Genomic DNA, 27,671 nt, shown 5'->3' on the forward strand with positions numbered 1-27,671 from the left:
AGTCATGACTCCATTCTGGACCCTTCTGGGAGGTTGGTCAGGGCACAGCAAGGTGCTTGCTTTCTTGGAAGGCATCACTAACAAACACCAAATGCTCTGAAGGCTGATAAGGAGGAGATTTAAATGGACTTAAACTGTTAGCTGGGCTTATCAGCTCTTAAGGGCTCTGAGTGGACTCCTGTTCACTGATAAATCACCTCCACCTCTCACCAGAATCCAGAGGTCCCCAGTTTGTTTCCAGCAACTTTGTCTCAAACCAAAAGTATGGGTGAAAATAATCATGATATTCAAGCAAATAAGGTGGGCCCCCTCTTATAGGGCACATACATGCAAGAGTGAGCTAAATTCCTGACATTCAGTCTGCTAATCTGATCTTGGCCCTGACAGGTGCGATCCTCCCCTGATTCCTCCTGTCTCCCACTCTTGCATCCCCTCTCATGGAGTCCAGCAAGAGCCAGCGAGTAGAGGTAGTTTCTGCAGAAACTCTAATCATCCTTTAGGTGATCCTGGAGTCGTACATCTTCCTCCATCAAAAGGCACAGGCACTTTAAGCAAAAGAGATAATGGGCAGTCATAAATTGCCGTATGCTCCAATAGCCCCCGCTGCTGTCGGGGAGATGCATTTGTCACCTAGCAACCATGTAAGGTGATGAAGAAATAACAGATTTTTAAGCTAATGGCCACAAGTTAACACCTATCAGAGAGCAGCCTCCAAAGTCCAATGATGAAGTGAGGTAACTGGCTGGGGAGGAAGGAGATACCCAACTTTTTGTCAGAAAGTGGATGAGGAGAAAGGAGCAGGGATTATTTTTTCTATGTATCCACCCATACGTATGCATGGGTGGATAAATACATATGTATATATATTCTTACTGGCGTAAATAATAAAAAGTCTGGAGAAATCCCTCAGGCTGGAAATAGCCCCGGACACAAGGCTACCAGAAGAAAAGTCTCTTGGTACCGCAAAGCCCCAAAGACAGCATCATGGAAGAAAGCAGAGGATGTGGCAGGGAGTTGGTAGGAGGGATCTCAGCTTCCCACAGGACTCAGTGAAGAGCTCCTCTCAGCACTGTGTCAGGTCTTAACCTGCTCGTTAGAAACCTCTGTATGGGACCAGCAAATGTTTGCTTCTAGGCCAGGAATCTGAATTGTGGCGTAATTCAATTCTTTCCCTTTTCTTCTAGAAACCAAGACCAAGAACTGAAGCTCTGCATTATTTTTCTGTACTGAGAGCTCATCATAGTACCTGCCCTTCTAAGTACTGTGGATGATGCATTGGGTAGCTGTAAATTGGAAGCATTCTGGGCTCTGGCATTGGCACGCAGATAGAGGCATCTTGCAGGAGCGCAGGAGGGAGCTTTGAGGGAAGTAATTGTGAGGGGAAGAAATCTGAAATTAGCGCACTGACGGATGATCTCTTTGAAGCCTGAAATTGTAAGAGTCACAAGGTTCCCAGCACGGCTTTGCACGTTTTTATACTGTGGGGTCTTTTTCTTTTCAGAAAACAGATAAGAAATTGGTTTGGCATTTCACTGTTGAACAAAATCAAAAAGGACTGGACTGAACCAGGGCACCAACACGCTCAGGCCATTTATATTGTGTAGCGCATCTACTCAGCAGCATTAAGAGAGGTGCTTTCTCAGAAAGCATCATTTCAGCAGCTTGCCTTTAATTAGCAGTGAGCTGAAGTGCATGTTTGAGAAGACCAGGCTTTATGCAAAGCACTAAAAATAAATATCAAACCTGGCTTGAGCACATGTATCAGTCAGTTAGACATCTTGACCTCTTCGCTGAGGAAAAACCATGGAGACATACCTCAAGATCAGCTTAGCTCTGTCAATCATTACTGAAGTAATGGCACCACAACATAATGCTTAACTTCTGGATCGACTGGTAAACATATTCACAGCAACACTCTTTGTGTTAAACCTGGAAGAGCTGTAGCTAATGGTGCGTCTCAGCCACAGGCTGTAAGCTTCAGTGACAATCTATTATTGGCTACCAAACAACCTGGCATCATCCCCGCTTTGTGGTTATCAGAGATTCAATGCAAACTGTGTTCCATCCCAGTTTTAACTACATGATCTGGGTGTAGCTATCAGTCAGCGTGAAATGGGTGCTTGCAACAAAATTTGGTATTTCATGAAAACCACTTTAGGTATGTCTTTTCCTGATGCATTGTCTTCTGCAACCAACACCAGCAGCCGCATTCAGCAGTGGTGGTGCTGGTGGAGGTGGGTTGGGTACGTGCTGACTTCATGCTGAGGTCAGAGGCACAGTGTACAGAGACTTGAAGGCAGCATTGCTCTTCCTGCAATGACAGAACTGCAGCTAAAGGCACCATGTAATAAAAGCATATCCACAAAATCTGGCAATTCTTTGTTTGTAGAAGGTCCTGCTAAAAACGGACACAGGTTAATATGGAACTAAGATTCAGCAACAGGAATTTGTTAACACCTATGAAAATGCCAAAACACCTGCAAGGTGTTGACCTCAAACTAGTGTTCATTTAACTTGTAGCAGCTATTAGAGTGCGTCTATGCAAACCCTGAGTTTGTTACCTGGCTAGCAGTGATTTCCAAAGGATGTGAAGCCTTTGGGTAGTGTGCTCTGTGGCCAAAGGAAGTTTTAAAAGCTCCAAATCGCTGCCACAAACAAAGCTCTTCCTGCATCTCTCCGGTTAGTGATGCAGAGACCCAGAGCTTTGTGTTTCACTTCATGGATCACAGAAGCTGGAGTTCTGTATTTTATCTTCTTCCAGGTAACCAAACCCCTCATCTTGCAAGCAGCAAGATGTTAGGAGTTTTTCTGGGGGGATGATTCAACTTTTATTGAATTTAATCAGCATCCTTTTCTTTCAACTGACTTCTCTCTTGGTGGGGCGACCTGGTAAATTTGAGGTGGGTTTAATATTCACAACATTTCCAAGTAAAGAAGAAAAAGCTTGAATACCTTAATTTTTTATTCTCTCTATGGTTACTGAAATGGAAGAGCACAAGTCTTCAGCAGTAAGGGTGGGTGTTTGGCTGCATTGATGGATTACTGACCCAGTGAGATGCACTTTGCTGCAGCTCAACCATGCGATGGTAGCTGGGCTGAAGTAGTTTGAAGAATGATAAAGGAGAGCCCAGAGGTTGTCATTCAGCCATGAAGAATACTCAGGGCACACGCAATCGCAGCAATCGGCTGTCTGGTTTTGACCTGTTATTCTAACAATCAGCTGAAGTGCAAAAAAATTAAAATATTCTGCACCAGGGTGCATGTGTGACACAGCAAATTAGCTCAATTTTCAAAGGACATGTCTGGAAGAGTTCATTTTGAAGCTTCTGCCTTTTTCCCTCTTCCTCATTCAGGTTTCAGCCGCTCGTGAAATTCCATAGATAATGAGGGACTCATTATACCTACAGAGCTCTGGCGAAACGAGGGGCTGATTGTGCCCCCATTACACCAAAAGGCAGTGTGCACAGGATTAAACAGGCTATAGAGATCTGTGATTTCTTGCTCTTTACAAGAAGTCCTGTTAATTAGAGACGTAACTTGAAACCTCTCAAATATACATATTTGGTACAGATTTCTAATCCTCAACAGAGCTTTTTAGCTTCACTCAAAGTCAGAAATCTCTGCATCCCTCAGGCTTATAAAGATGGAAATCCAAGTAATATAATGGCTTATGAATTATGTTTATACATTTTTCCAAGAAATACATCTTAACTCTTCCATCTTGTTTATTTTTTCCCGGTGTTGTTGCAATTCTATATCAGATCTGAAGGGGGATTTTTTTGTAGCAAAGCGTGAAGTGTTGTAACACACCTAATGCGAATTGTCTGAAGATTGTATTGAATTGGATTTAATCTTGCTGATGAACCAGTCCGGTTACTTTTTGCCTAGATAATCTGAAACTGAAGCTAAGGTCAACAAGGCTTGCAAAAGTAAACTTGCTTGAGCAGAGAGTAGAAAATATACCTGAAGAACAAGTTTCGGGTTCACATATTTGCAATTGCGAATACACATACCTGAAACCTGACTCTGGGAATGATGCACTACTGCTATCCAGAAATAGAAAAATGCAAGGCAGAGCACACGTCCAGTCACAACGGCCCCAATTTACAGCTACATTCACAATTAGCCACTGGAAAATATCTGCAACCAGTAATTAGGCACAGGAAATTCTTCAGCTGACATTTCTGAAGAATACAGCCCAGCTCTGTAAGCAGATCTCTGATACTGCTCCTCTCCCAGCTCCCAGCCTTCCCTTTTCACATAAAAGGAAGTGTGTTCCCCTTGGTCCAGCTTTCATCTTCAAACTATTGAATTTATCGAGCTGTCGGGGAGATTACCCACTGATTTCAATACAGGCTCAGAGCACAGACACACAGGGATGGGAGCAGGGAGAGGAGCGACTTCACCCATGCAGGTGCACCTCTATTGCTCTTCCCTCCAACTTCCCGCTCCAAGACAAGACTGGTCATTACAATGATTTCAAACAGAACAACAACAAAAAAGATGATTTGCCCTCTCTGATTTCCATGTATGTTTTCAGCCAGCAGGCTCTGAGCCCGACTGCGAGCCTGGTGAGAGGTGAGTGTATGTATTTCTGTGCTTCCCACCCACTCCCACCGCAGGCTTCCAGCAATGGCTTTCCTTCCCAGAGTGAAAAGGGAAGCCAGCAGCTCTTTGTTCCTCTGCTTTTTCAGCAAAAACACGGGTGGTGGGTGCTGGTGTTGAATGGCAAACCAGTCATCATGCATATCATCAGCTTCTGCTCCCATCTAAACTTCTGATCTTGCTCCCTCGATGGAGGAAAGGTTCTCAGTCATGCACTTACTGGTGATGCATTTCTTCATGCTGATGGCCAAGCATTGGAACCCGTCTGGTTCGTACACATTGGACTGAAGCTTCCTTTCATTTTCCCTTGTTAGGTGCATCAGGCAGAACGATGAAAACTTTAGCAGCTGGTACGTGTGGTAAGTTTCAGATCTGTTCCAGAGAGAAAGCTGGCAAATAATATTACGTGATGGATATATGGAGAGAAAGGCATTAAGAGAGACAGATAGCTGGAGAGCATTGCTCCTGGGTTGTCCCTATATTCTGTCTTTACTGACTAATGAGAGTCATTAATCCATAGCTTCACTCTGTACACTGACAACAGAGATGGGCAAACCTGATGAATGATTTCTGGGAGAAATGCTTGAATTCCAGACAACACTCATCACTGAGAGATGTTGGTTTCCCGGGACTTTGATCATGTCCAGCACACTGATGGAGAAAATTCAACATTTAACAGCTATTTGCAAAATACATTAATGAATATGTTAATTTGAAGACACGCAGCCATCTGTTGGTGCTGCCCGCAGATGGTGATGGCACTGTTCCTCCCCTGCTGCCTCTGCCTCAGGTTCCTGATGCTGTTTCTCCTGGCCCTGTTCCTGTCCTGCGGGATCTGCTGCTGCCTGCAGTGCTGGCTGAAGCGGCGGAGCAGCCTCCAACCACGCACTCTGGCCGTCTTTGCACTCAGCAGCTCGGATGCTTTCTGTGGTTAGTCCTACTTCCTGCCTCCTGCAAGATACCGTTGGTCCCCTCCCTGCTGGTTCCATCCAAAACCCAGCACGAAGTGGCCAGCTGTGAGTGGCAGCCAGGCTGCATCTGGTGAACAGTGCAGTGCCCAAGCTGGGCACCTTGGGTTGATGACTGCACCATAGATTGCAGGGCTTAAGTGAGCCACATCCACATTTTTTTCCCTAGCCAAACCTTCAGCTGAACTCAGTGCTGTCCCTGTATGTCTATATGTCCCAAAGATGCCAATCTGGGGCTTGGCCATCCTGACACTGGAGGGATGAGGGACCTTCTCCTTGACACCTGGCAGCCCTTCCCAGTATGCGAATTGAATTTCTCACCTCCCTGCTCAATATAAGCCACCCCAGCAAGTATCTCAATGGGCTGATATCTGTCAGTAAAGTTGATGTCTTGGTGGATGCTGCTTACTGCAGTAACCACCCTTGCATTGCCCTAGAAACACCCAGAATTTGGGGAATGGGCTATAAGGACTGTGTGTAATGCCCAGAGCTGACCTGGAGTACTGCCAGCAGGCTGGTCCAGGCACCAGCCTCTCCAAGAGAAATAAAGCTCATTCTGTGATTAAGCTAAGCCCTTCCCAGAGGAAGAACTGCCTGCTTTCTGGGTGGTCATGAGCAACGTCTCCGTGGGGAGGATCCACCCAAACCCACCCAGATTCTTCAGTTCTCACTTCTAACATCTGGAGTTTGTGGTGAGAGGCTTTGTGATTCACAAATTACACCCATGCCTTTCTTGTTTCCGAGTGGTTTGACAGGTCGTCCCCAGCTCACCCCTCTTTCCCCAGAGCTTGTCCTTCTCTGCCTGCTCTACATTTACTGCTTTGCTTTCTCTCCAGCGAGCGAAGCCCCTCAGTGCCCATTCTCCAGATCTCCAAGCACCTGCATGAATGTGGAGAGGTCCTCTCCTGCCCTTCAGCTCAACCCCGGGGGAACTGAGTTGCCTCCATCTTATGAGGACATAATGAAGGAAAATAAACTCTAGACACCACTCGTTGTCTTTCTGCAGTATGTAGAATCATAGAATCATAGAATATCCCAAGTGGGAAGGAACCCATGAGGATCATTGCGCCCAACTTCTTGTCCCACTTGGTTCATCAGAGAACTTCCATCGTGCTACAGTAGTGAGAGAAAATCAGGCCATTTTCAATTTTAGGCCAAGAGCCTAAAAAGCAGAACGTATTTCACATGAGCTTAAGAAGGGAGACCAAACGCAACACAATAGATGCCAGAAGCATGTGTTGAATCTGTCACAGGGGCTCGTGCTGACATTTTGATAGGGCTCTTGAATTTTGAGAAGCACACTGAAAGATCTGTGCTCAGGATTTTTGGCTCAGCCCACAGATTTCTTTCTCGAGCTGGTGCAGCCCCATGTGTTTTAGGAATGAATGTTGATAAACGATTCGATAGTTACTTCTCAAACTTGAGCTGCCTCCTTCATTCGGCGCAGTGCCAGCAAACACCCTCTGGCAAAGTCATGTTGTTCTAATATATTGTAATGCAATCATGCCACTCTGCGATGAAGAATCGTTTGCCACATTTAAAATATTTAGCACAGCATATCAGATTTATCTAGCCCAGAAGGCAGCAAATTTATAGCCAGGAGAAGGAAAGTAAAGGATGGGAGTTACAGGGGAAATCTTGGCAGCTGCAAAACAAACAAAAAAAGGGAGTTTTCTCACTTGAGCTATTCTTAATTTAATGATGACTGACCTCCATGCACAACTCTTACACTACTGTACCTAAAGGCCTCGTATGGCTCAGGACCCACACAGTGCCCACACAGTCACTCCCCATGGACAGGAATTGTGGGGTCAGGGATTTGATGCTCTGTCACAGGAATTTATTAGGAAAAAAACTATTATTTTCTCTGAGGTGACCACTGCAGACAGGATGGGGAGAGAACTCAAGAAGCTCTCCAAACTGCCTTGCTCCCAAGCAGAATCAGCTCTACCCAAGCCATTCCTAGGAGGCATAACCTGCCTAGTTCTCAAATTACAGAGAAAAGATGCAGAATTTCCCCCTTAGCAGGATTCCAGATGAAAGCAAAGATTTCCTTTATTTTCCATGAGCATTAAGACTGGGGTCAGTTTGACCTCTTTTCCTCTGCTCTCTCAGTGGTGCCTGTATTCAGAGCCCTGTGGTGAAGAAGCCAAAAGTAAATGCAGTACTTAGCATGTGCCTGGCAGTTCCCTGGGCACATTTTAGGTGGCACAAAGGATGAATCCTACCCCCAAAAGCAGTTCCCCAGCCTTAGGGTGGGAGTAGTACCCATTAACCTGCTCAGGGAGGAAACTGGGAAGATAAATCCACCAAAAGTTATGAAGTGCTCGCATATCCTCTTGATGAGGCTATATGAGTACCTCAGGTAGATAAAGAATAATAGCATATTTTGAGAGACAAATTCTCTGCCAGCACTACTACAAATTATCTCCATAAAATCTTATTTTAGAAGCAGCTTTAATGTTTGACTCCCGTGTGAGAGGAAATAAATGTTACTGTAGCCAAATGAATGCTTGTGCCAGCGGGCTGAAATATTACGGGGTTTATTAATAAGGAAAATTAGCAAGTACGGAGTCAGCCAGCTGAGAAGTTGAGCAGTCCCTGAGTGTCCTTTCCCTTGATGAACTGCAGGTGATTAGCACCTCTCAGGATCAGGCCTTTTATATACATAACTACTTCCACTACTCAGCCCCTTCAATTTATGCCCTGAAGCATGAGATTTGATTATGTTTGTCACTTCAGCTTGCACAGCCTGCTAGTGGGCATTAAATCAGCCGCCGCTTCCTTCCAACCTCCGCGCAGCATTTGCTGCAGTGACCCTTTGGTGGAAGTGCACTCCACAGGCTGTTTGCATTACGTGCTGCATAAAACACTGCCCTCCTCTGCTTGTTAATTGCTTGCCCCTAAATACACAGCCACCCCCTGATTTCACTGAATGTCACCTTCTAATCAGGTGACCGGAGAGGCTAACAAGCAAGGAGAGCTCTGTTCAGTGCCTCCATCACTCTGAATCCCTCTTCCACAAATTCTAGCAAGCAGCATTCATTTCCAAGGAGGTAAAGCTTTCCCCAAGCACCCAACAGAGGGCAAGCGAGACTTTCAGCAGCACTCCGAGGCGGCTGCAGCTCTTGCAGCAGTTTTGCTGGCAGCAAGCTGTTGATCCTGCGCTGCTAGTGTGCATTCTGCTTCGTGTCTACAGTGATTTCATCAGGCAAAAAGAAATGAAAGGACACAATCAAAACTGTGAAGAGTGGTTTCCAGTAAAGCAAGATACTGGTTGTCACCAAGTCACTTCTGCAACGCAGTGGGAGCCCTGGGCAGCTATGTGTGAAAAGGGTTCATGTGGGATTGCTTGGGGGTGAGTTGGTGTTTTTTTTTTTTAATAAACCAACCTTGCTGGTCTGGGGTGGGGAAGTGGAGCACCCTGAGAAAGATCTGATAGCTCAGTGGGCAGGGCAGCCCAGCTCACGAGAAGAGCTGTCCTGGTCCTTGGCTTCCTGACTGTGAAAACAAAGAAAGGGATGAGCTCCTTCCTTCTGTAAGTACACTGAGGAAGCCCCATCAGTCTAACGCTGCTCCACAAAAGCTACCCCTCTTAGCCTGCATGCACCCTTACTCCCTGGTGCTCTGGTAGAATTATAGAATCATTGAGATCGGAAAAGACAACTAAAATGACCAAATCCAAGCCATCCCCACCATGCCCATAACCACGTCCCTTGAAAACCTCCAGGGACAGTGACTCCATTGCCTCCTGGGCAGCCTGTGCCAGTGCACCACTGCTCTTTCTGGGAAGAAACTTTTCCTAATATCCAACCTGAATCTCCCCTGATGCACTTAAAGCCATCACCTGTCAAGGTTTCTGTAGACCAGTGTTTCCACCCTTACAGAAGCAGAAATTTTACATGGAATCTTATGCTTTTGTGAGCACTCAGCCTTTAACAAGGTCAATTATTGCAGTTTGGCTGATGTTTCCTAAGCTCTGTGGAAAGATAAGCTATTTCTTTACAACTCATTGCCTTAGAAGTTGGGTCTATTTTGAAAATGTTCTGCTGTGACCTTCTGACTTCCTCTCATCTTGTAATATGTACTGCTCACTGACTCTGAGAAGAAATAGCAAGCTGCTCTAGAAAAGTCCAGAAAATACTGAAAGGCAGGTTTATTTGTGAAGACGCTCATCAAAAAACCTTGACAGGTGGAAACAGGGGCAAAGAAGAGTAGATAATTGCTTGGTGACAATCTGGAAGCCAAAGACAATGGGAACATGGGGAGGCACAGAGTTGGACTTTCACCTCCACATGTCAACAGCTGAATAATAAAGTCATTAACTGGCTCTTGAGCAAAATAGAGCAAAAAGGAAGGTGTTTGAATCATAACAGGGAATATTGTGAAAAAACCTAGAATTGTTCATTAATCTCTTCTTTGAATGTCATCTGAAGACTCTGCGCTACAGGCTTTTGTATAGGGAGGATGAGGATGAGGGTGGGGACAGATACTCTCTAGGTAACTCTATGGTACAGTTCAGGCTCTTTCCTTTCTTGCTCAAAAGCATCTTACAGCAGGAACTCAATAGCTACTCAAATAAATTTGTCCTCTGCTCCCTGTGACAATGCTTGGACAGAGTATTTTTGTCATTTAATCTCCTGTTCACTGTATTTAAAAGTGGTAAAAAAGCAAACAGTGGGGTTCCAGCCTCCATCTGAGAGAGAAAACCTAGTTTTCTTGGTGGAATTATATTTTTCTCTCTTTGCAAGTTTAAAAAATTGATGAGAAGTAGATGTGCCAAAACTAGGGATAGAGTTGGCCAGCTGTCAAAGTGCTGCTGCCACTACTGATGTGGATTGGGGTATGGCATCTGTCAGTATCAGCAAAAGTCTGGAATCCCACCCTACTTTCCTAAAACCTGCTTTCCTTCCAAGAAAGCAGTGATTTCCCTCCCAGGAATCAGGGCAGATCACCTACCCAAACACCTCCTTGGGAAAACCTTGGAAGAGGCATTAGAGGAAGATGACACTCAAACGCAACTGTATTTATTGTATCTCAGAAATATGACAATATGTAAGGAAAACAGAATTCTAAAGAAACAATCTTATCTAGAGAAAATAATAGTTCAGATATACTGAATTCACAGAAAAATCAATGTGTGTGAGAAGTAGCAAAATCCATGTTTTAGAAAATATCCATGCACCTGCATGAGGATATGTTAGTTCACAAGGACAGGATAAGAATTTCATGATCTGATCAGGGTCACTGAAGTTTCAAAATTCTAACAATCAGCAAATGTTTATTTGTATCCCACTGCGATACTGGATTCGTTTAAGGGTAATAAGGGGTGTGGAATACCCACTGAATCTCTTCATCTCAGGCCTGTCAGTAAATTGACTCCCATTATTGGATTGTATTGTTTGGGGTTTGGGCAAACAGCTAAACTAGAGCTTCAAACCCCTCACAGTGTTATCTCCTGAGACTGCTTGGCCTGGGTCAACTCTGACACAATCTCAACTCCTACTAATGCATATTGCTTCCCTTCAGAAAGTCAAAATAGATGAATCATAGAATCATAGAATTGTTTGGGTTGGAAGGGACCTTTCAGATCATTTAGTTCCAAGCCCAGGAACACCTTCCACTAGACCAGGTTGCTCAAAGCCCCATCCAAACCGGCCTTGAATGCTACTTGCCAAGCATCCCACAGCCCTTTGTTATCTTTCAAATGCAGGTGTCGGTCCTTAAGAGGGTTATGTTCTCCCAGTCAGGTGAGACATAAGGCCCCAACCAACACATCATCAATATATTGGTATACTCTGCGTCCCTTTCTAGGAGTGATGCATTCAAGTTCTTGTGCCAGTGCACAGTGGGCAAAGGCAGTGAAAGAAGATACTCCTAGGGGAGGGGCATAAATTAAACTGCACACCTTCCCATGTAAAAGCAAACTATTCCTGTTTGTTTCTTGCAAAGACCTTTACAAAGAGAGAGTTTGCATTAGAACTGCAGTAAGAGCCCTTCTGGCCAAAGCTGACCAAGACAGTGAAAGGACAATATACTGCAAGCAGGAAAGGACAGCTACTGTAGATGTCATCATTTTATTATCTCTCTCTTGCTTGCATACATCAAAATGGGTAATCAATATCTATTTGTAGAGCATGAAATCATCTTAGCAAAGAGCTAAGACATTGCTACCCTCTGTAACCTATAACCAGCCAGAGCCCCGATAGGCTGCCCCGATAGGAATTTGGAAGAACTAAAGAAAACCTTAATACATGAGCTCACCTGCAATGTCCTTAGGCTTGGGGACTGGTTGTGATTTTGAAAGGGAAAAGAAATCCTATGTTCTTCCTGAATGATTTATTGCTAATGAGTAAAGGACCAAACTAAAATAGATTGGCATCAAGGTATGACAATGAACTAATGAGGACTACACGCTGCAGTCATGAAATCAGATTCAGAGTTCGATCAATCAGTGCATGAACCATTACATATTAACAACTGATCAAAACATCATGTAGACTGTCAGCAGGATTTGAATGAAGCAACTCAGCGTTGAACCGGTTGTTACAAAACATTAACCCAGCAAACCTAAGGGCTGCCGTGACCTTTACTTAGCCCTCTTGTGCAGGAGATAGATCCTCCAAAGCTAACAGTTAGCGTGCAGAGAACAGAATTAACCCTTATACTACATGCGCGCACTGAAGGCAAAAATGTCTTGTGAATGTTTATGTAATAATTTGTGTATACTTGTGTATTTGAGGAATTTGCATCCTGAGTTAAGCCAGTATTTGGGGTATGCATATGTTTTACTGGCACATCTAGAGGAGCACAAAGCTGGAAGGACAGATGGTCAGCCCCAAAGTGTCCTCTGAGCCACTGCTTGGCCTGACCCATGTGTTTCAAGTCACAAAACACCTCCCACCAGCATAAAACAAGCTGAAGACCATTAGGACAAAGGCTGAGAAGTCTCCCCAGCTACAACATACTCCAGGAAGGGAGCAGGAGAAATCAACAGTCTGAGATCTGCAAGTATATCCGCATTAGCCGGTGATTCTACATTGCTCCTCCTCTACTACTCCAGGAAGCTGGAGTAACAGAAATGCCTATCATGTACAGATCTCTCTGTGCCTTCTTGGTGTAATCCAAGAATTCATCACTTCTCGTACTTCCATCTATTGGGATCCATCTTACAGTTTGAGGTTTTTTATGCTGAGAGCTGGTGGCTGATGTGGGAGCAGCTGATTTATTTCACTCACACTGATAGCGATGAGCCAAAGGCTGGAAGAGTCTGTGTTGATGATTTCAGTCCGTGCTTATGCAAGCAGCCTCAGTACTGAAGACATCAGGAATCCCTAAAGCAAGATCTTCTTGGAGGTTATTTTCTTGAAGGATTTTTTTTTTTTTTTAAAGCTGTCATAATGCAAACAGCACAGCACACAACACACCTCAGAATTCAACTTTGCATCTATACCACAACCATAGGAGCTCAAGTCCCTGCACAGTCCACTGGAGTGGAGCTCCTTCTGATGTCTCTGCCTCCTTCTCACACTCTTGTGTCCATGGCATACATTTTGGCAGTTGCTGTTTGTGAGGATGGCAAATTCACGTTTGTTACGATCGTCCCAGCAGAGGAATAGCCTTTCCTCAAGGAGTATGCAGAGTGGAGCCTTCCAGAGCTGGTCTCTGTGAGGGGAGAAATGAGATCTACTCACAAGTGCTCAGAGGTTCTCAGACTGTAATCCCTCACCATACAGAGAAAGAAGCACTCCGAGATATGAAATAATAACATTTTATGCCATACTTGCACCTCAGCTCCCACCCAATGCCCTCAATGTGCTATATAGTGCTGCTGAAATAACACTATTCCCATTTTACAGCTGAAGATGTTGCAGTGAAGGATGAGCAACTATCCTGAAGGATGTCCTTGAAGGACATTCCTAACTCTATGGGCCTGCAGCAGGCCCTGAGCAATGTTTCCGTCCCTTCACTGTGTTTCAGACCTGCCCGGGCTCCTCACCTCTGAAGAGGTACATGCAGCAGGTGAGCAGGGACCCAGATAAGAAGCAGCCCAGTGATCCCGCCATGCCGAGCCAGCACGACCAGCCAAACTTGTACTGGATGCCCAGAAAGACGTTGTGGAAGACCAGAGATGTGCGCTCCACGTAGACATCAATGGCATACCACACTGATCCCGTGATGCCTGGGAGACCTGCAGGACAGGAGGGAGGTGCCACACAGAGCTCCACAGTCAGACCACAGCAGTCATGAGGAGACCACAAGCACAAAATCCTGAGCTGTAGCCTTCAGTCTCCTGGATCAAACTTCAGGATGGGAAGACCCTCCTTTGACATCAAGTTTTGGCCCCTGCTCTGTCCCAGCTCTATTTGGCTGATTCACCCTGGCCCCTGCTGATGTTGTCTTGAGCCCTGTATACAAGAGCTGTATCTCATACCCACAGCTCCAGTTTGTAGCATTTTTATAGGATATAAGTAAGATATTTGGAAAAATTTCTATTCAGAAAGAGTAGTGAGATATTAGCACAGGCTGCCCAGGGAGGTGGTGGAGTTACCATCTCTGGAGCTGTTCAAGAACCATAGAGATGTGGCACTGAGGGATGTGGGTTAGTGGGCATGGTGTGATGGGTTGATGGTTAGCCTCGATGATCTTAGTGGTCTTTTCCAACATTTATGATTCTATGACTCACACAGATTTCTGCATTAAGTGCCAAAAATCTCAGCTTCTTCTTCTTGTAAAGTTTCTTTGAGATATTAATTTTCTAATCTCTTTTGACTTTCTGAACTTTGACAACATTTTTCAGATTGATTTTGTGAGGCACATGGAGGGTGTTTAAAAGAACCTCTCTAAGTAGTTCACATGTGCACCCAGTAGCTGCAGTGAGTTTCATGTTAAATCTACATGTGCTGAAGCGAAGGTAGATGCTCAATATTGTCATAAAGTCAAATGAAATGACTTGGAACCTGTTGGCAGTCTATTTATTTTTGTATTTAAAACTCTTCCACTGGCTGTAATAGCAAAGCATCTCAGTCAGTAAAGTATTTATCACCCAGGAAGGAAAGAAAAATTACCCTTTTGTTACAAATGAGCTGAAGAGATTTTGGGCTAAGTGACTTGCCCAAGGCCACACAATCTGTGGAAGAGCCAGGAACTGAATCAGGGTGCCAGGGCATTTCTAGTCTTCTGGTAATTCTGCCTCTTTGCCCTATCAACAACGCTGACTTCCTCACGGTAAATCAACAATAAGTGGAAGTCTGTCAGCTCAGCAACCAAGGAATCTGGCCAATAAGTGAAATGGAAGAAGACAGACTCAGCTACTTGTTGCTAGGGGCAGGCAGACAGTCCTGGAAGCTATACTGCACAGATAAAGCAAATAAACATCCTTCCTTCGTGTTTGCCCTCTAGAAAATCACCAGCTCCTGTCTCCAAAATAAGGGAAGGTATTAAACCTCCTTTTTGCTGAAGGATGCCCTGCAAAGTGAGGAATGGTCCAAGAATACCTGCAATGAGCAAGGTAACTCCAGACACCAGACAGATGCGCAGCTTGATAAGTGGCTCATCTGGAAGGAATTTCACACAGTCCAGTCCCAGGACAAGGAAGAGAAATCCAAATCCTGCCAGGATATCTGCTGTGATCATCATGGCTCGGGTCAGAACCAGCTTCACTGTAGAAGAGAAGCAGAACAAACGAGGAATGGACATGTGGGTGGGTAATTGGGTCAGGTCCTGTGGGAACACCTTTTCCTGGGGTGAAGCTTCCTCCAGTTTTCCCTGGGACTAATGCCTCACTGAGAGAAATACGGTCACAGTATATAAGTGCACCAAATTATCTGTGACTGAATAGGAGAGATGCCCTTTTTGATCCCTGTCCTATGCTCAGGTGTCCCCAGCTCTCATGGAAACATCTTTGCCTCTTACATACCAGGGTGCTCAGCGAAGATGGAGTCGTACTCATCACATGTTTGGATCCCATCAAAAACATTTGTGACACATTCCCACCACAGACCACGGCATTTTGTACTCACCTATGGGTCAAGGAGAGAGAAAAAAGACCCTAAGTTAGTATATCCACCAATCTGGTGGATGGGCAGTTCAGTAAATGTCCTGGTTCATCTGTTTTGATAGCTAATCGGAGTTATTTTGTAGGAAATACTAAGAAAAGGAGAAGGATGGAGAGAAAAGGCAATGTTTTCTATTTCTGCTCTTGATTTTACAATGGAATGAAAAGGATTCAGATGAGAAAACAAACAAACAAACAAACAAAAAAAAGTCCTATTGGGGAGGATACAAATTCTGAGGAAAAATGCTGGGAAGATCTAGGGGTGGCTGGTTGGAGATATCTAAGAGGAGGTTTGCTCAGTCCTTGCCAGTTATTCGTCCAGGCTGAGCTGGGCAGGGCCATGGACCGGACGACCCGTGAATCTGCTATTCCACTCCCTTCCAACCACCTCCCTGCAGAGAAGGCTCTGAGGATGGAGCTGCCCATGACTCATAGGGACCAGCCTCGTACCAGGAGGAGGTGGCCCCATCACGATAAGGGAGTGTTCTGTGCAGAGTGGAGGTGTGAGCCCCTTCCCAGACGCTTCTCAAGGGCTGCCCCAAATGACTCAGCCATAAACACCAGCTGGAAGAGCAGGGGCAGTCAGTGCTGATCCTGGCCCTGGGGCTCTTCCTGCACACTGCCAGCTGTGGGACCAATCACACTCATCGTCGAGACATCCAGGCTTTGTACAGCTTGCAGTCGCACGGTGGCTCATCGTTTCCATCCTCATGAAGCCTTAGATAGCGTTCCTGGCCCAGCCTTCCATAAATTACTTTAACAGGGGAGGTGTTTTCATTACCCATGCAAATACGGCAGTCAGCACCTGTGAAACACTTCTAGGATTGCTCATAGGAGGAGCAGGGATAATGTGGGGGCAGCTTGGGGCTCCAACCTTCCCTGCTGTTGGCAGGGGCACCCCACTGGAAACAGGGAATGGGGAATGGGTCTGTCAGAGGGGACAAGAGCTGTCCTGGTTTGGATAATGCAAGAAATCTCTTTTTCTTATGCTTTGAAAATCGCAAAGCAGATAATAATGCACACCAGACACTTAATGAAGTCTAATTCAGGATATACTGAAGCCTGAAGCCAACCACAGCATAGACTCCATAACACAGTGTACAAGCCAAACTATGCTCTCTGTGATACTGAATGGCAGATTACAGGTGTCTAAAAATGACTCACTATTTCAGACTGGTAAAAAAAGTTATTGCCCAAGTTTCAGTGAAAACAATCCATACATTTTGTTTTGTGAAGATGAAAACTACTTGCAAGTTCTGAGAATGCTGGGGGCAAGTCAAATGAATGATATCACAAAAATGAAGAGTTGTGCAGGAAAAAGATATGGTTTCATTGACTGTTATTTTTCAAGGGAAAAGTTTTATGAAAAAAATTTGCATAGATGTTAGTTTTCACTTGAAATTAACATATTTTTATTAAATTGCATTTTGTTCCGCTTGTGTTTATACCATTTCATATTCATCCTAAATCTCTGTGGGTTTATTCACGCTATTCTGTATTCAGCTGCTACTCTCATGTACTTCCTCACTTGCTCACCTTAGTATTGTTTTTTAAGTCTTACAGGCAGCACCCTCATCAACATTATTTATAAAGAGACTAACAGCATTCCAAGCTTTGTTAGCTTCCGTGTAAAACAGAAGCAGGTCTTTGAGATACAAAATCTGTGATCAACGATCTGGATTGTGAATCAACCCCCTTTCCAGATTGGGAAAAACTTGATGAATGTTTTTTGTTTCTTGGGATGTTTCAGCTGTTACCTACTCTTGCTAGCGCTGAACATGGGCAAACCCAAGCACTAATTTCTGATTTCTCTTTTCTCCCATAGCAAATCTGCCCAGCCAAGGGCTCTCCAAGAAGCTGCACTTCTTGTTCCAAACTCCCATCTCCAGCTCTGATTGTGAAACACATGGCCACGACCTGCTTTCCCTAGCACAAGTACGCATGTAAAACATCGACTGCGTAATGACTGCAATACATATAATCATATCCTATGCGCAATGTATAATTGCTACTAAAATAATTCTAATACAAAAATAAAAAACGAAAGAACAAGCACACGCTCACCATCCTGGGGAAAGCATGTGGTGTTTTATAGCACTGTAGAAGATGCCAACGCAGTGATTGCCGAGCACGAGTGAACCAGGCAGTGCTTAGCAGTGGTGGGGATTCTTTTAATCCAGCTGCAACAGGGAGGGACTGAGTGGACACAACAGTGCTTGTTAGGAAGCAGTTTATAGCTTTTACCAGCACAAACCACTGCAAATCCTGCCCCAGCCTTGCTCACAGTGCATGAGCACGAGCCCTGCTCTGTGCTGCAGCATCTTGCTGGATCCTGAGTCCTGCAGCAGAGATGAGCTGCTGGAGGCCAAGGGATTTCCACACTGGAGAACAAAGGTCCTTTCTTAAGAAAAATTCCTTCTCAGAAAGAGCAATGAGGCATTGGCACAGGCTGCTCTGGGAGGTGGTAGAGTCACCGTCCTTGGAGGTGTTTAAGAACCACAGAGATGTGGCAATGAGGGATGCAGGTCAGTGGGGATGGTGTGATGGGTTGACAGCACGACTCAGTGATCTTAGTGGTCTTTTCCAACCTCAGTGATTCTATGATTCTGTGATTTCTCCTGAAGTCAAAATTTGCCTGAACTACCCTCTTCCTAGCTGAAACCAGCAGTTTTATACTGAAGACCTTTCTGGCCATGAGTGGTTTCCCTGCATTCCCATATTGCGAGAAGCAGTGAGTCATTAGGGCCATTAGGGAGCTCATTCAGTCAGGTATTAAGGCTGGGGGCATTTTGCTCTATTATTTAGTATTCACACTCAGAGCAGGAATGTGAGAGTGGTACCTGCTAATAACCACACAGGGTGTTAATGGGACGCTTAGGGACAGCCCAGCACAGGTGCCTCCTGACAAGAAGACAAGGTTACATGGCCTCAGGATCGGTTCTTTTCTGGACTCACTTTACTTAGGAGCAGGGTTTTCCTCCTCCATTCTGCTTAGAAATTATGGATCAATGATGGGTTGATGGTTGGACTAGATGATCTCAAGTGGTCTTTTCCAACCTTATTAATCCTATGATTCTGTTACTCAATTTGGCTTTTCTGATCATAGCAACATCCTCAGCTTACTCCAGGTGACTCACAGCTTCCTGAAATGAATCTAAAACGTGTTCCAAATTAGGATGATAAGCAAAGAGTGATATCCCAGTCACACCAGAGGGATTATGCTGTTTTTCTTGACATAAAAGTGCTAATGTCTGCACAAGTTCAAGACAATACTTTAGGGAGCTGGATCTGACAGTCCCTATGTACTCCATAGACTTCTGCTAGCTCTATAGCTCTGTAGCTGTTAAGAAAAATGTTCATGTGCATGTTGGACTTCATCACCAAGAAGTCTGACCTACAAAATTAGAAACATCTCCAAAAAACCCACGCAGGCTGGAGCTGCAGGGTGACACACTCTAGTCCACGCACACTTACATCTGGAGCTTCTAAACTTTTCCTGAGAGTGAAATCCAGCAGAGAGAATTACACAAAATACCAGTTTTCCCCAGCTCTTGCCAGAGCCATTCATCTCATTTTCATCCACTTTCATCCTGCATGACAGGGGAAATGTAGATGAAAGCGAAGCAATGATACCAGAAACCAAATTCTCTCTAGGACACGTTTGATTTGGAGATCAGGTTCTCCAAAAGATCTTACCTCCAGGGAATCGTCAGCATTCACCATCCAGCAATCTGTCCAGGTAGATGCTATCAAAAAGCCAGTAGAGAAAAAAGCAAAAAAACAGCCGGCATACTGGAGGAAAAACCTCATCCCAGCAGGTGTCGGTACATCCAGCGGCATGGCAAAAGCAGTGCCCAGGTCTTGTTCTTAAAGCTGGGCAAAAGGCAGAACCTCAGCATCCCAGATTGCCTCTATTTGTTCCAGTGGCCATGAGCAGAAGGACTTTCTGCCTTTTGTAGATGTCACATGTGGAGAATGGCTGCCGGAGTGCAGGACTACAGTGAGGATAGGAGGAGGGAGCCCAGAGCTCCTGCCACCAATCAGCCCCACATGGCTGGAGCTGGTCATGCTTGGCTGGAGGGAATGGGGCTGAGCAGGAGTGGCACACAGGTAACTGGAGTCCTGGGCCTGTGAGGGGAAAAAATGAAAAGTATGATGGCAGGGACTGGGAAAGCAGGGATTTCTAAAAAGAATCAAAAGCTGTTGTTCAGTGCAGAAGTGTTGAGCACTGTTCAGTCACACTCAAGAGCATCCATACATACATGCATGCAATTTGTTAACATTTATTCCTCCAGACTTGTTCATGCCTGAGCACTGAGAAACTATAATGTGTACAAGGGTAATTCCCAGGCCCTTCTGTTCCTCCACAGGGCTCCAGTTCCCCAATGATTGAGCTTGATGCAGGAACATCATTAGGAAGGGAAGGGAACAGGCATCAGCTGTGGGCCCCCAGAGCCAACACCAACAGCTCCTAACAGCCATCTCAACTCAGCTGTGGAGCCAAACCCAAAACTCCTCATGCCTGCTCATCAGTTTGTTCACTGCAGTTCACACATGGGAATCCTGAACTTTTCCAGCCAAGTTCCAGGGCACCTTCCAGGAAAACCAAGGGGGACCAGGACTATTCCAAAAGTCCAAATGCACAAAATCAGCACAGACTCAACAATCTTTACTTTTGGAAAGAGAAACCATAAAAGAAAGGAGATTCACTATCAGTGGGCAAGTCTTCTGTGCAGGGCTGAGGAGCAGCTTCTTGCTCTGCTTTCAGCTGCGTGCAGTCTGCCTCCAAACCGAGAGTGGCTGTAATCTCAGCTGCCACCTGAAGATGGAGCCAGGCGGTACTTTTACAAAGCTGCTCAGAGCTTGCTTTCTCTGCTCCAGGATTTCCAAATACAAGAGCAATGACAAATTTATTATTGCAATGATAGATGTAGCCTGTAGAATTCCTCTCATAGCCTCATGGAGCAGTTTTACTCCCACAGTCAGCCTTCTGCCCTGATCCCAGGATCACTCCGTTCTACAGAGGTCACACTACAGAGAAGTCCTCAGCGTGTGCTTCTGGAAGGCACTGCACAAAGAACAAAATGCCCACGTCGAAAAGCCAGGCTCTGCAGGACTCTGTGCTGCTTTACCTCATCTCATTTGTGTTTTATAATTCCATCCTTAGAAGGTGACCACTGCAAAACTTTTCATCTTTCTGTGCTGGATGCTGTAGTGAGCCTTCCCACAAACAGAACTGAATCCTTACGGAGGACAAGAGCAGAGCTTGCAAGCAGCAGAATCACAGAATGGCCAGGGTTGGAAGGGACCTTAAGGATCATGAATCTCCAACCTCCCTGCCACATGCAGGGCCACCAACCTGCCTATTTAATATTAGACCAGGATGCCCAGGGCTCCATCCAATCTGGCCTTGAACATCTCAGGGACGGGGCATTCACAACCTCTCTGGGCAGCCTGTTCCAGTACCTCACCACTCTCATAGTAAAGAACTTCCTCCTGACATCCAATCTAAATCTTCCCTCCCTCAACTTAAAAGCATTTCCCCTTGTCCTACTGTTAAGGACTGCTGTTAATCCAGCAGAGCCTGGATTGGGCAAGAAACGTGCTACAGACATATCAAAGACTCACAGAATCATTAAGATTGGAAAAGACCACTAAGATCACCAAGTCCAAATGTCAACCCAATCCCACCATGCCCACTGACTATGTCCCTGGGGAGCCTGTGCCAATTCCACACTATATGCATCTCCATACATATCTCACCATCTTGAACTCCCATACAACCTCTCTAAGAGAAAAAATAAAACACAATTTGGAGAGAACAGGCTATTTTTCCCAACACAAGCATAAGGCAGAAAGAAAAAGCTCCCAGAAGGATAGTAGGACCACACTAATAGCCAGAGTAGTGTTTCAAAGCTTTTGTTCTAAGCTTAGCCCACTGGACGTCCAAGAAGCAATACCATTGAAAGGCTGAAGGCAGGTGTTCAGGTGCCCATGGCACCCATGATTTGCTCCATCTCTCTACAGTCCTGGCAATATTATGTTTATTTTCCGCATGCCTAGAGATTCATGCTGCTGTCCCAACTCCATGCTCTCCCTGTGTGCACCCTTCCTGCAGGGCAAGGGAGTGAATGACCCTTCCTGGAGCAGGATGCCAGTGCTTCTCTGGCTGTGAGTCACTGGGGACGGGAAGTGGCTTAACACTGGCCATTTGCATCTAGCTTGGGGCGCAGGAGCATCCTGGCCTTGTTGAGGAGCAGGCCAGAATCCTCCAGCTTTCTTTGGTGTAAGACTGCTACAGAGCATGTGACACGAGACAGTCATCAGTCATCCAGTCCAACCATCCACCCACTACCAATATTGCCCACTAACCACATCCCTGAGTGCCACATCTCCACAATTCTTGAACATATCAGGGTGGTGACTCCATCACATCCCTGTGCAGCCTGTGCCAGGGTTCAACCACTCTTTCTGAGAAGTTGTTTTTCCTAATATCCAGCCTGAACCTTCTTATACTTTGCATTCCCAGAATAGCATGACAGATGACCTTTCCTCCCTACAACTACCTGAAGGAGGTTGGAGCAAGGTGGGGATCGACCTCTTCTCCCAGGCAACAGCTATATAAAGAGAGGCAATGGCCTTCAGTTGCACCAGGTAGGGTTCAGGTTGGATATTAGGAAAAATTCCCTCTCAGAAAGAGTGGTGAGGCAGTGGCACAGGCTGCCCAGGGGGGTGGTGCAGTCACTGTCCCTGAAGGTGTTCAAGAACCATAGAGATGTGGCACTGAAGGACGTGGTCAGTGAACATTGTGTGATGGGTTGACAGCAGGACCTGATGATCTCAGTGGTCTTTCCCAACCGTAATGATTCTGTGATTCTAAAATTTACAATACTTTGAGGCTAACAAAAGCACTGGAGTGTCCTAGTACTTAATTACCAGAGCTTGGCCTTGTAGAGTTCTTAAACTGCATGGGAACAATGCAGCACAACCTGGCTAACACAGCAGCCTTATCACCTGGTTCGCATGCTCCCAGTAATAAGATGAGCATGCTCCAGGTTGATTGCTTTTATTACTCCATTAGCACAAAGTGGACTGTGTTCCCTGTCAAAGACAAGCTATTACATTCTCATTTCCATTACGGATGTACTTAGAGAAAGTGACAGGGACTCCTGCTACTTGTGGGAGGATCATGGCTGATTTTCAGCCATGTACCCACAGAATTGTTCTTAGAACAACACCCAGTGAGGCTGCAGTCCCATGAGCAGAGCACAGTGTGTCCCACTTTTGCTGCCAGCATGTTCAAGAGCCGTGGAAATGAGGGTTAGTAGGCATGGTGGAGATGAGCTGACAATTGGACTACGTGGACTTTGTGGTCTTTTCCAATTTTAATGCTTCTATGATTCTATGATACATTTTATTTTACAGCTGTATAGTAAACCCCACACCTGAGGAACATAACGTTTCAGAGACGTATTACTAACCCCATTCTAGTGCTGGGGAAACTGAGGCGGTGACTAAGCAAGCGACTTAGATCGAGAGCGAGGAGTCACAGCCCTGCTCCTCCTGCCACACAGTGGCTGCACTCTCCACGTGGGAGTGGTGAGATCTTTATCTGCCCAACATGCGTGACCGCTCAGGGTTCCTGAAAGCAGTCACCAAGAACACGCAGTGCTGTCACTACATACCAGGCTCACGCAGGCGTGTACAGGCAGAGGAGCGGGGCAGCGGATCAGACACACCTTTTCTTGGCATGTCCTTAGTTCCGTGAATAGCCCTCGTCCCCAGGCACCCCGTGGGCTGTTGGTTCCCTGCCACTTCCCTGCATCGTCATCCCCTTCTGAGCACTCGTCTCCCAGCATAAGCCTGAATTCCCCCCACCACGATGCAAAGGTGACTGAAGCACAAGGTCTGTGCTTCCAATCTCAGTCGTGTTGGAAGGACACAGGGAGCAGGGTGCACATCTGGCTCTTTCCACAGTTCCAGGGAAAAGCAAAGGAAGCGAAGTCACACAGTGGAAACTGCTCATGCTTCCCAGGAAGCTGGCTCCCTTTTGGTGAGCACTTGTCCCAGTAAGCCAGGACGTGTCCCTGGACCTGCTGCTGTCCCCTGCAGCCCAGTGACTCACTGCACAAGAAGCATCCACTCTGGAACACCGTGCCCCTCACTCCCATTCAGCCGACTTTCTTATCAGAGAGTGACAAAAGACCCTCCAGGGGACTGAGAGAGGGGGGATGAAAGGGGCTGCTGAGAAATGCTTAGCATGGCAATAAGATGTTTGATCTGCTGTGGAAGGGAGAGGGTTGAGGTTGGGAGAAAGCATAGAGCTGACTCACAGCTCACAAGCTTACGGCAGCTTTTGGGGCTGGCTGGGTGATGTGGGTGCCTGCCCATCTGCCTGGGACCAGTTCCTCACTGCTGTCCCTGTGTTGGACACACAGATCTGCCCAGAGCTGATGTGGGACTGACCCAGATCTTCAACATTCCCTAACCCTAACCCTAGCCCTAAATAAGTGAGGAGGGGCTCTCACTTTTCTTTCCTAACAGAGGCTTGGGCCAAACTGCCCATTCACTGAGCATCACTCCCATCCTTACTCCTTTCTCCCAGTGTTGGAGTTCCTCTCACTTTTGCATCATCCCTGGCCCCCACCTACACAGGTCCCACTGTGTCTCACGCTGTTCCCACCTCATTTGTTCTCCCACCAGAAGCAGTCACCCAGCCACACTGACAGTCCTGCAGCCTGGTGGGTCCCTGCTTTCACTGAGAAAGGACACCGGGCACAAGGAGTTTCTTCATCTGCTTCTACTCATATTTTGTAGGTGCTTTCACAGGGGCGTGGGCCTGCCGGTGCACTCCCAAGTCACCAAACCTTTTGTGTGCACGGGCTCTGGGAAGGTTTTTCGTGACAGAGAGACAAAGCTGTGAGAAAAGCACGTAGAGCCCCTGGACTGTAGCCAGGTAACTGGGGCTTTCATCTCCCTGAGGCACTGAAATATGACCCTGTGTTGCCAGCGTGCTCTCCCAGCCCTAAAGACAACGAGAAAACGAGAACCATGCGTCAGAAAGTTGGGGGGGTGGAGGGGGAGAGGTGAAGCTCTGTCCCTCCTCCTCTGCTTTGCACACCTGTGCACACACACACACACTGCCTCTCATGCAGGTGAGTCTTGCGCTTAGCAAAGGATTTTCAAGAGTTTCAATTCCAGGTTGACACAATACAATACAATAACTAGCTGTATTTAAAGATTTCTGCAGGTCTGACCCTGCTTCCCACTGGGAAATCCAGCCATGTGTGCCTAAGGAGCAGTTACGGAAATACCTGACTCTGGTTTCAATGTCTTAAAGGGGACAGAAGCACACTGAATATCAGTTCCCACAATTCCCATCCTAACGCTCTATTCGGTTATGCAGAGACAATTATTTATTGTAGGTTGTACAAACTCAACATAACAAAGAGAACGGTGAGCAATTTTTCACCATTTCCAGCCTCTCATAAGAGTTCCTACAGCATAGTAATCTGTGTACTTTAAATGTATGTATACAATATACAAGCACATCCCAAACATAATCACAGAGTCATTAAGGTTGGGAAAGACCTTTAAGGTCATCTTGTCCAACCCCAACCCATCCCCACCACACTCACTGACCATGTCCCTCAGTGCCACATCTCCACAGTTCTTGAACACCTCCAGGAATGGTGACTCTCCCACCTCCCTGGGCAGCCTGTGCCAATGCAACATCACTCTTTCAGAGAAGAAATTTTTTCTAATATCCAACCTGAACCTCTCCTGGCACAACTCGAGGCCATTCCCTGTCATCTCAACACTATTATCTGGGGGAAGTGGCCTAACCCCAGCTTGCTAAGTTCTGTGGGCCCATCAGACCCACATTTCCCAACATTTTGTGCTATTAGCTGAGTTCAGAAACCCCAAATGACCTGAAAACTCGTGTTCCAGTTTCTACACTGAACGTGAACAGCTAGAACAGCCCGATCTACAACTCCTGCAGCAGTTTATGGCATAGCCTTTCTAGGAAAGACCATGGATTGCTTTATCTTCCTGGCATCAGTTGTTTGACTTATCATAAGGGCTGAGGAAATTGATAGAGGTTGTGGTTTGGGAACAAAGTGATGAGACACAGACATACATTGGGATGGGAATCTTTGATCAGCCTCTAGAAGCTGACTACGGCATGGGCTTTTCCTTGACATGAAGGCTGCCCCAAAACCAGACTCACAGGTACTCTACTGGGTGAGCAACATGAATGGTAGTAATTCTGGCTTCATGGTGATGACTTTGTCTCCAGTCTCAGCTTAACAGCAGTTCCAGCAGAGGGATTCAGACCTAGTCATTAGCTACCTCCTCTTCTTCCTCTTTCAGTCTCCTTATTGTATCTTCCTGCCATTATAATTCCTCCTCCTCCTTTCTTCTGATTTCATGAAGAATCACTTGAGGAACAGGAAAAAAATTTCAGAGGTGATCCTGAAGGTGATTGGATTCTTCACTTACCCATCTCAGGAAATTCATTCCATAGCCATCAAGGTCACACATAAACCCCCGGTGGAGATTTGGAGAGGTACGGGCAGAAATGTGTTCCTTGCTACAACTCCATTCCTTGGAGGAGCTGAGATGGCTTTTGTAATTGCACTTAGAAAACTCTTCTATGAATATGCAGGTTCCAGGAATGAATTTTACTACGTTGGGACCTCAGTACGTCTGGACCTTGACTGTCACATATGCAGATCTGTTTCCCTCTTTGAGTCTCACCCACTCACATTGCTTTGCTCCCTGCTCCAGGACTACGAGCTGGTTGAACTAGATGACCTTAGTGGTCATTTTCAACCTTAATGATTCTATGATTCTACAAAAGGAAGCTCCAGTGCTGCATCTGAACCTTCTGGCACAAGGTCCAGAGGAAGAAAATTTCCACACCTTTGTTTGTCACCTCTTCCAACAAGGCAAATTCTCCATCTGTCGCTTAACTGTTGAGGACCTAGATGATCCACCATGCATGTCCTACCACCTAACACCAGGATTAGAGTTATACACATTTGTTTATTATATGACAGAGAGCTACCTTCTACCAAGAGCATACAGAAGCCAGTTTAATAACTCCCTGCTTTTCACTCCCTCAACTCTATAGCACTGCAAAGCTCATCACTTTCATGAATTTGACTGTTTGACTTTGGTTTTCTATCTGACCTCTGGTACAGGATATCCAGCCAAAGAACAATCCTAAAACAGAAAAATCAAAAGCAAAACAAATCCTATTCTATGGGTCAAACCTCTTGGCCTCCATGGAATGGGTTTCTTGCCATAAGTCTTCATCAGAGCTTCCAGGATTGCTTTGGGAACTAACTCATGAGTGCTGCTGCAGGTAATGACAGATATGATGCAGCTTTATAAATACCAAAACCACTTGTTTACAGATGGGAATGATTTCAGTGTTTTGGGGCTTCCTGGAGAACATTCTCAGGCCTTGTGGTCATTTGTGAGTTGCTGATTCAGGGAGGGGGAAAAACAATGGCAACAGGTGAACACCAAGAAGCCAAGAAGGAGACAGGATCCCATCCTCATTGGAGGTTGGCTTGAAAGAGAAACCAGGATGCCAGCCAGCCTCCAGCCCATGCAATCTCCATACATTGCATATGAGAACACTTTAAATGGAGCAAGGAGAAATCAATAATGTGAAGAGCAAAGTGAAACTACTCCCAAAACTGCACCTTTGTTACAGCCAGTGAGGAAACGTCAATGTTTGAATGGCTGCAAGAAGAGGGTTGATTATTAGCTTGGTTTATCTCCAGCAGATTAGGAATTCCAGGTCATGTCTATTGACCAAACACTGAGTGGTTTAAGGTGTTTCTGACACTCAGAATTTGAGAAGGAACAATTCACACAGCCCATTTCAAATCCAGTTTTCACAGTGTATTCCCTGTGGGCAGTCAGTATAGAACAAATACCTCAGAGTCGTGCTTCCTTCATGAACTGCAAAGTTTGGTTCCAGTGAGGAAATCTGAACTTTCCTTCTGGAAATTGAAATTCAATCT

The 27,671-nt window shown here is 45.7% G+C and overlaps 2 protein-coding genes across 2 annotated transcripts; one reads left to right on the forward strand and one right to left on the reverse strand.

The window, feature by feature from the left end:
• The first annotated feature begins 2,686 nt into the window (after positions 1 to 2,686).
• TMEM207 (transmembrane protein 207) lies at positions 2,687 to 6,555 on the forward strand. The gene is made up of 5 exons (XM_031603752.2): positions 2,687 to 2,761; positions 4,541 to 4,578; positions 4,920 to 4,964; positions 5,396 to 5,535; positions 6,410 to 6,555. Exons 1-5 carry the CDS (start codon positions 2,687 to 2,689, stop codon positions 6,553 to 6,555), a joined length of 444 nt encoding a protein of 147 aa, XP_031459612.1.
• Positions 6,556 to 12,789: 6,234 nt separating this feature from the next.
• CLDN16 (claudin 16) lies at positions 12,790 to 19,736 on the reverse strand. Its single transcript, XM_031603758.2, has 5 exons — positions 19,327 to 19,736; positions 15,493 to 15,595; positions 15,071 to 15,235; positions 13,573 to 13,764; positions 12,790 to 13,238 (listed from the first exon to the last, which is right to left on the reverse strand). Exons 1-5 carry the CDS (start codon positions 19,468 to 19,470, stop codon positions 13,099 to 13,101), a joined length of 744 nt encoding a protein of 247 aa, XP_031459618.2. The 5' UTR covers positions 19,471 to 19,736; the 3' UTR covers positions 12,790 to 13,098.
• Between the last annotated feature and the right edge of the window lie 7,935 nt (positions 19,737 to 27,671).

The sequence above is a fragment of the Phasianus colchicus genome, chromosome 10, assembly GCF_987193195.1.
Source record: "Phasianus colchicus chromosome 10, bPhaCol1.hap1.1, whole genome shotgun sequence".
NCBI lineage: Eukaryota > Metazoa > Chordata > Aves > Galliformes > Phasianidae > Phasianus > Phasianus colchicus.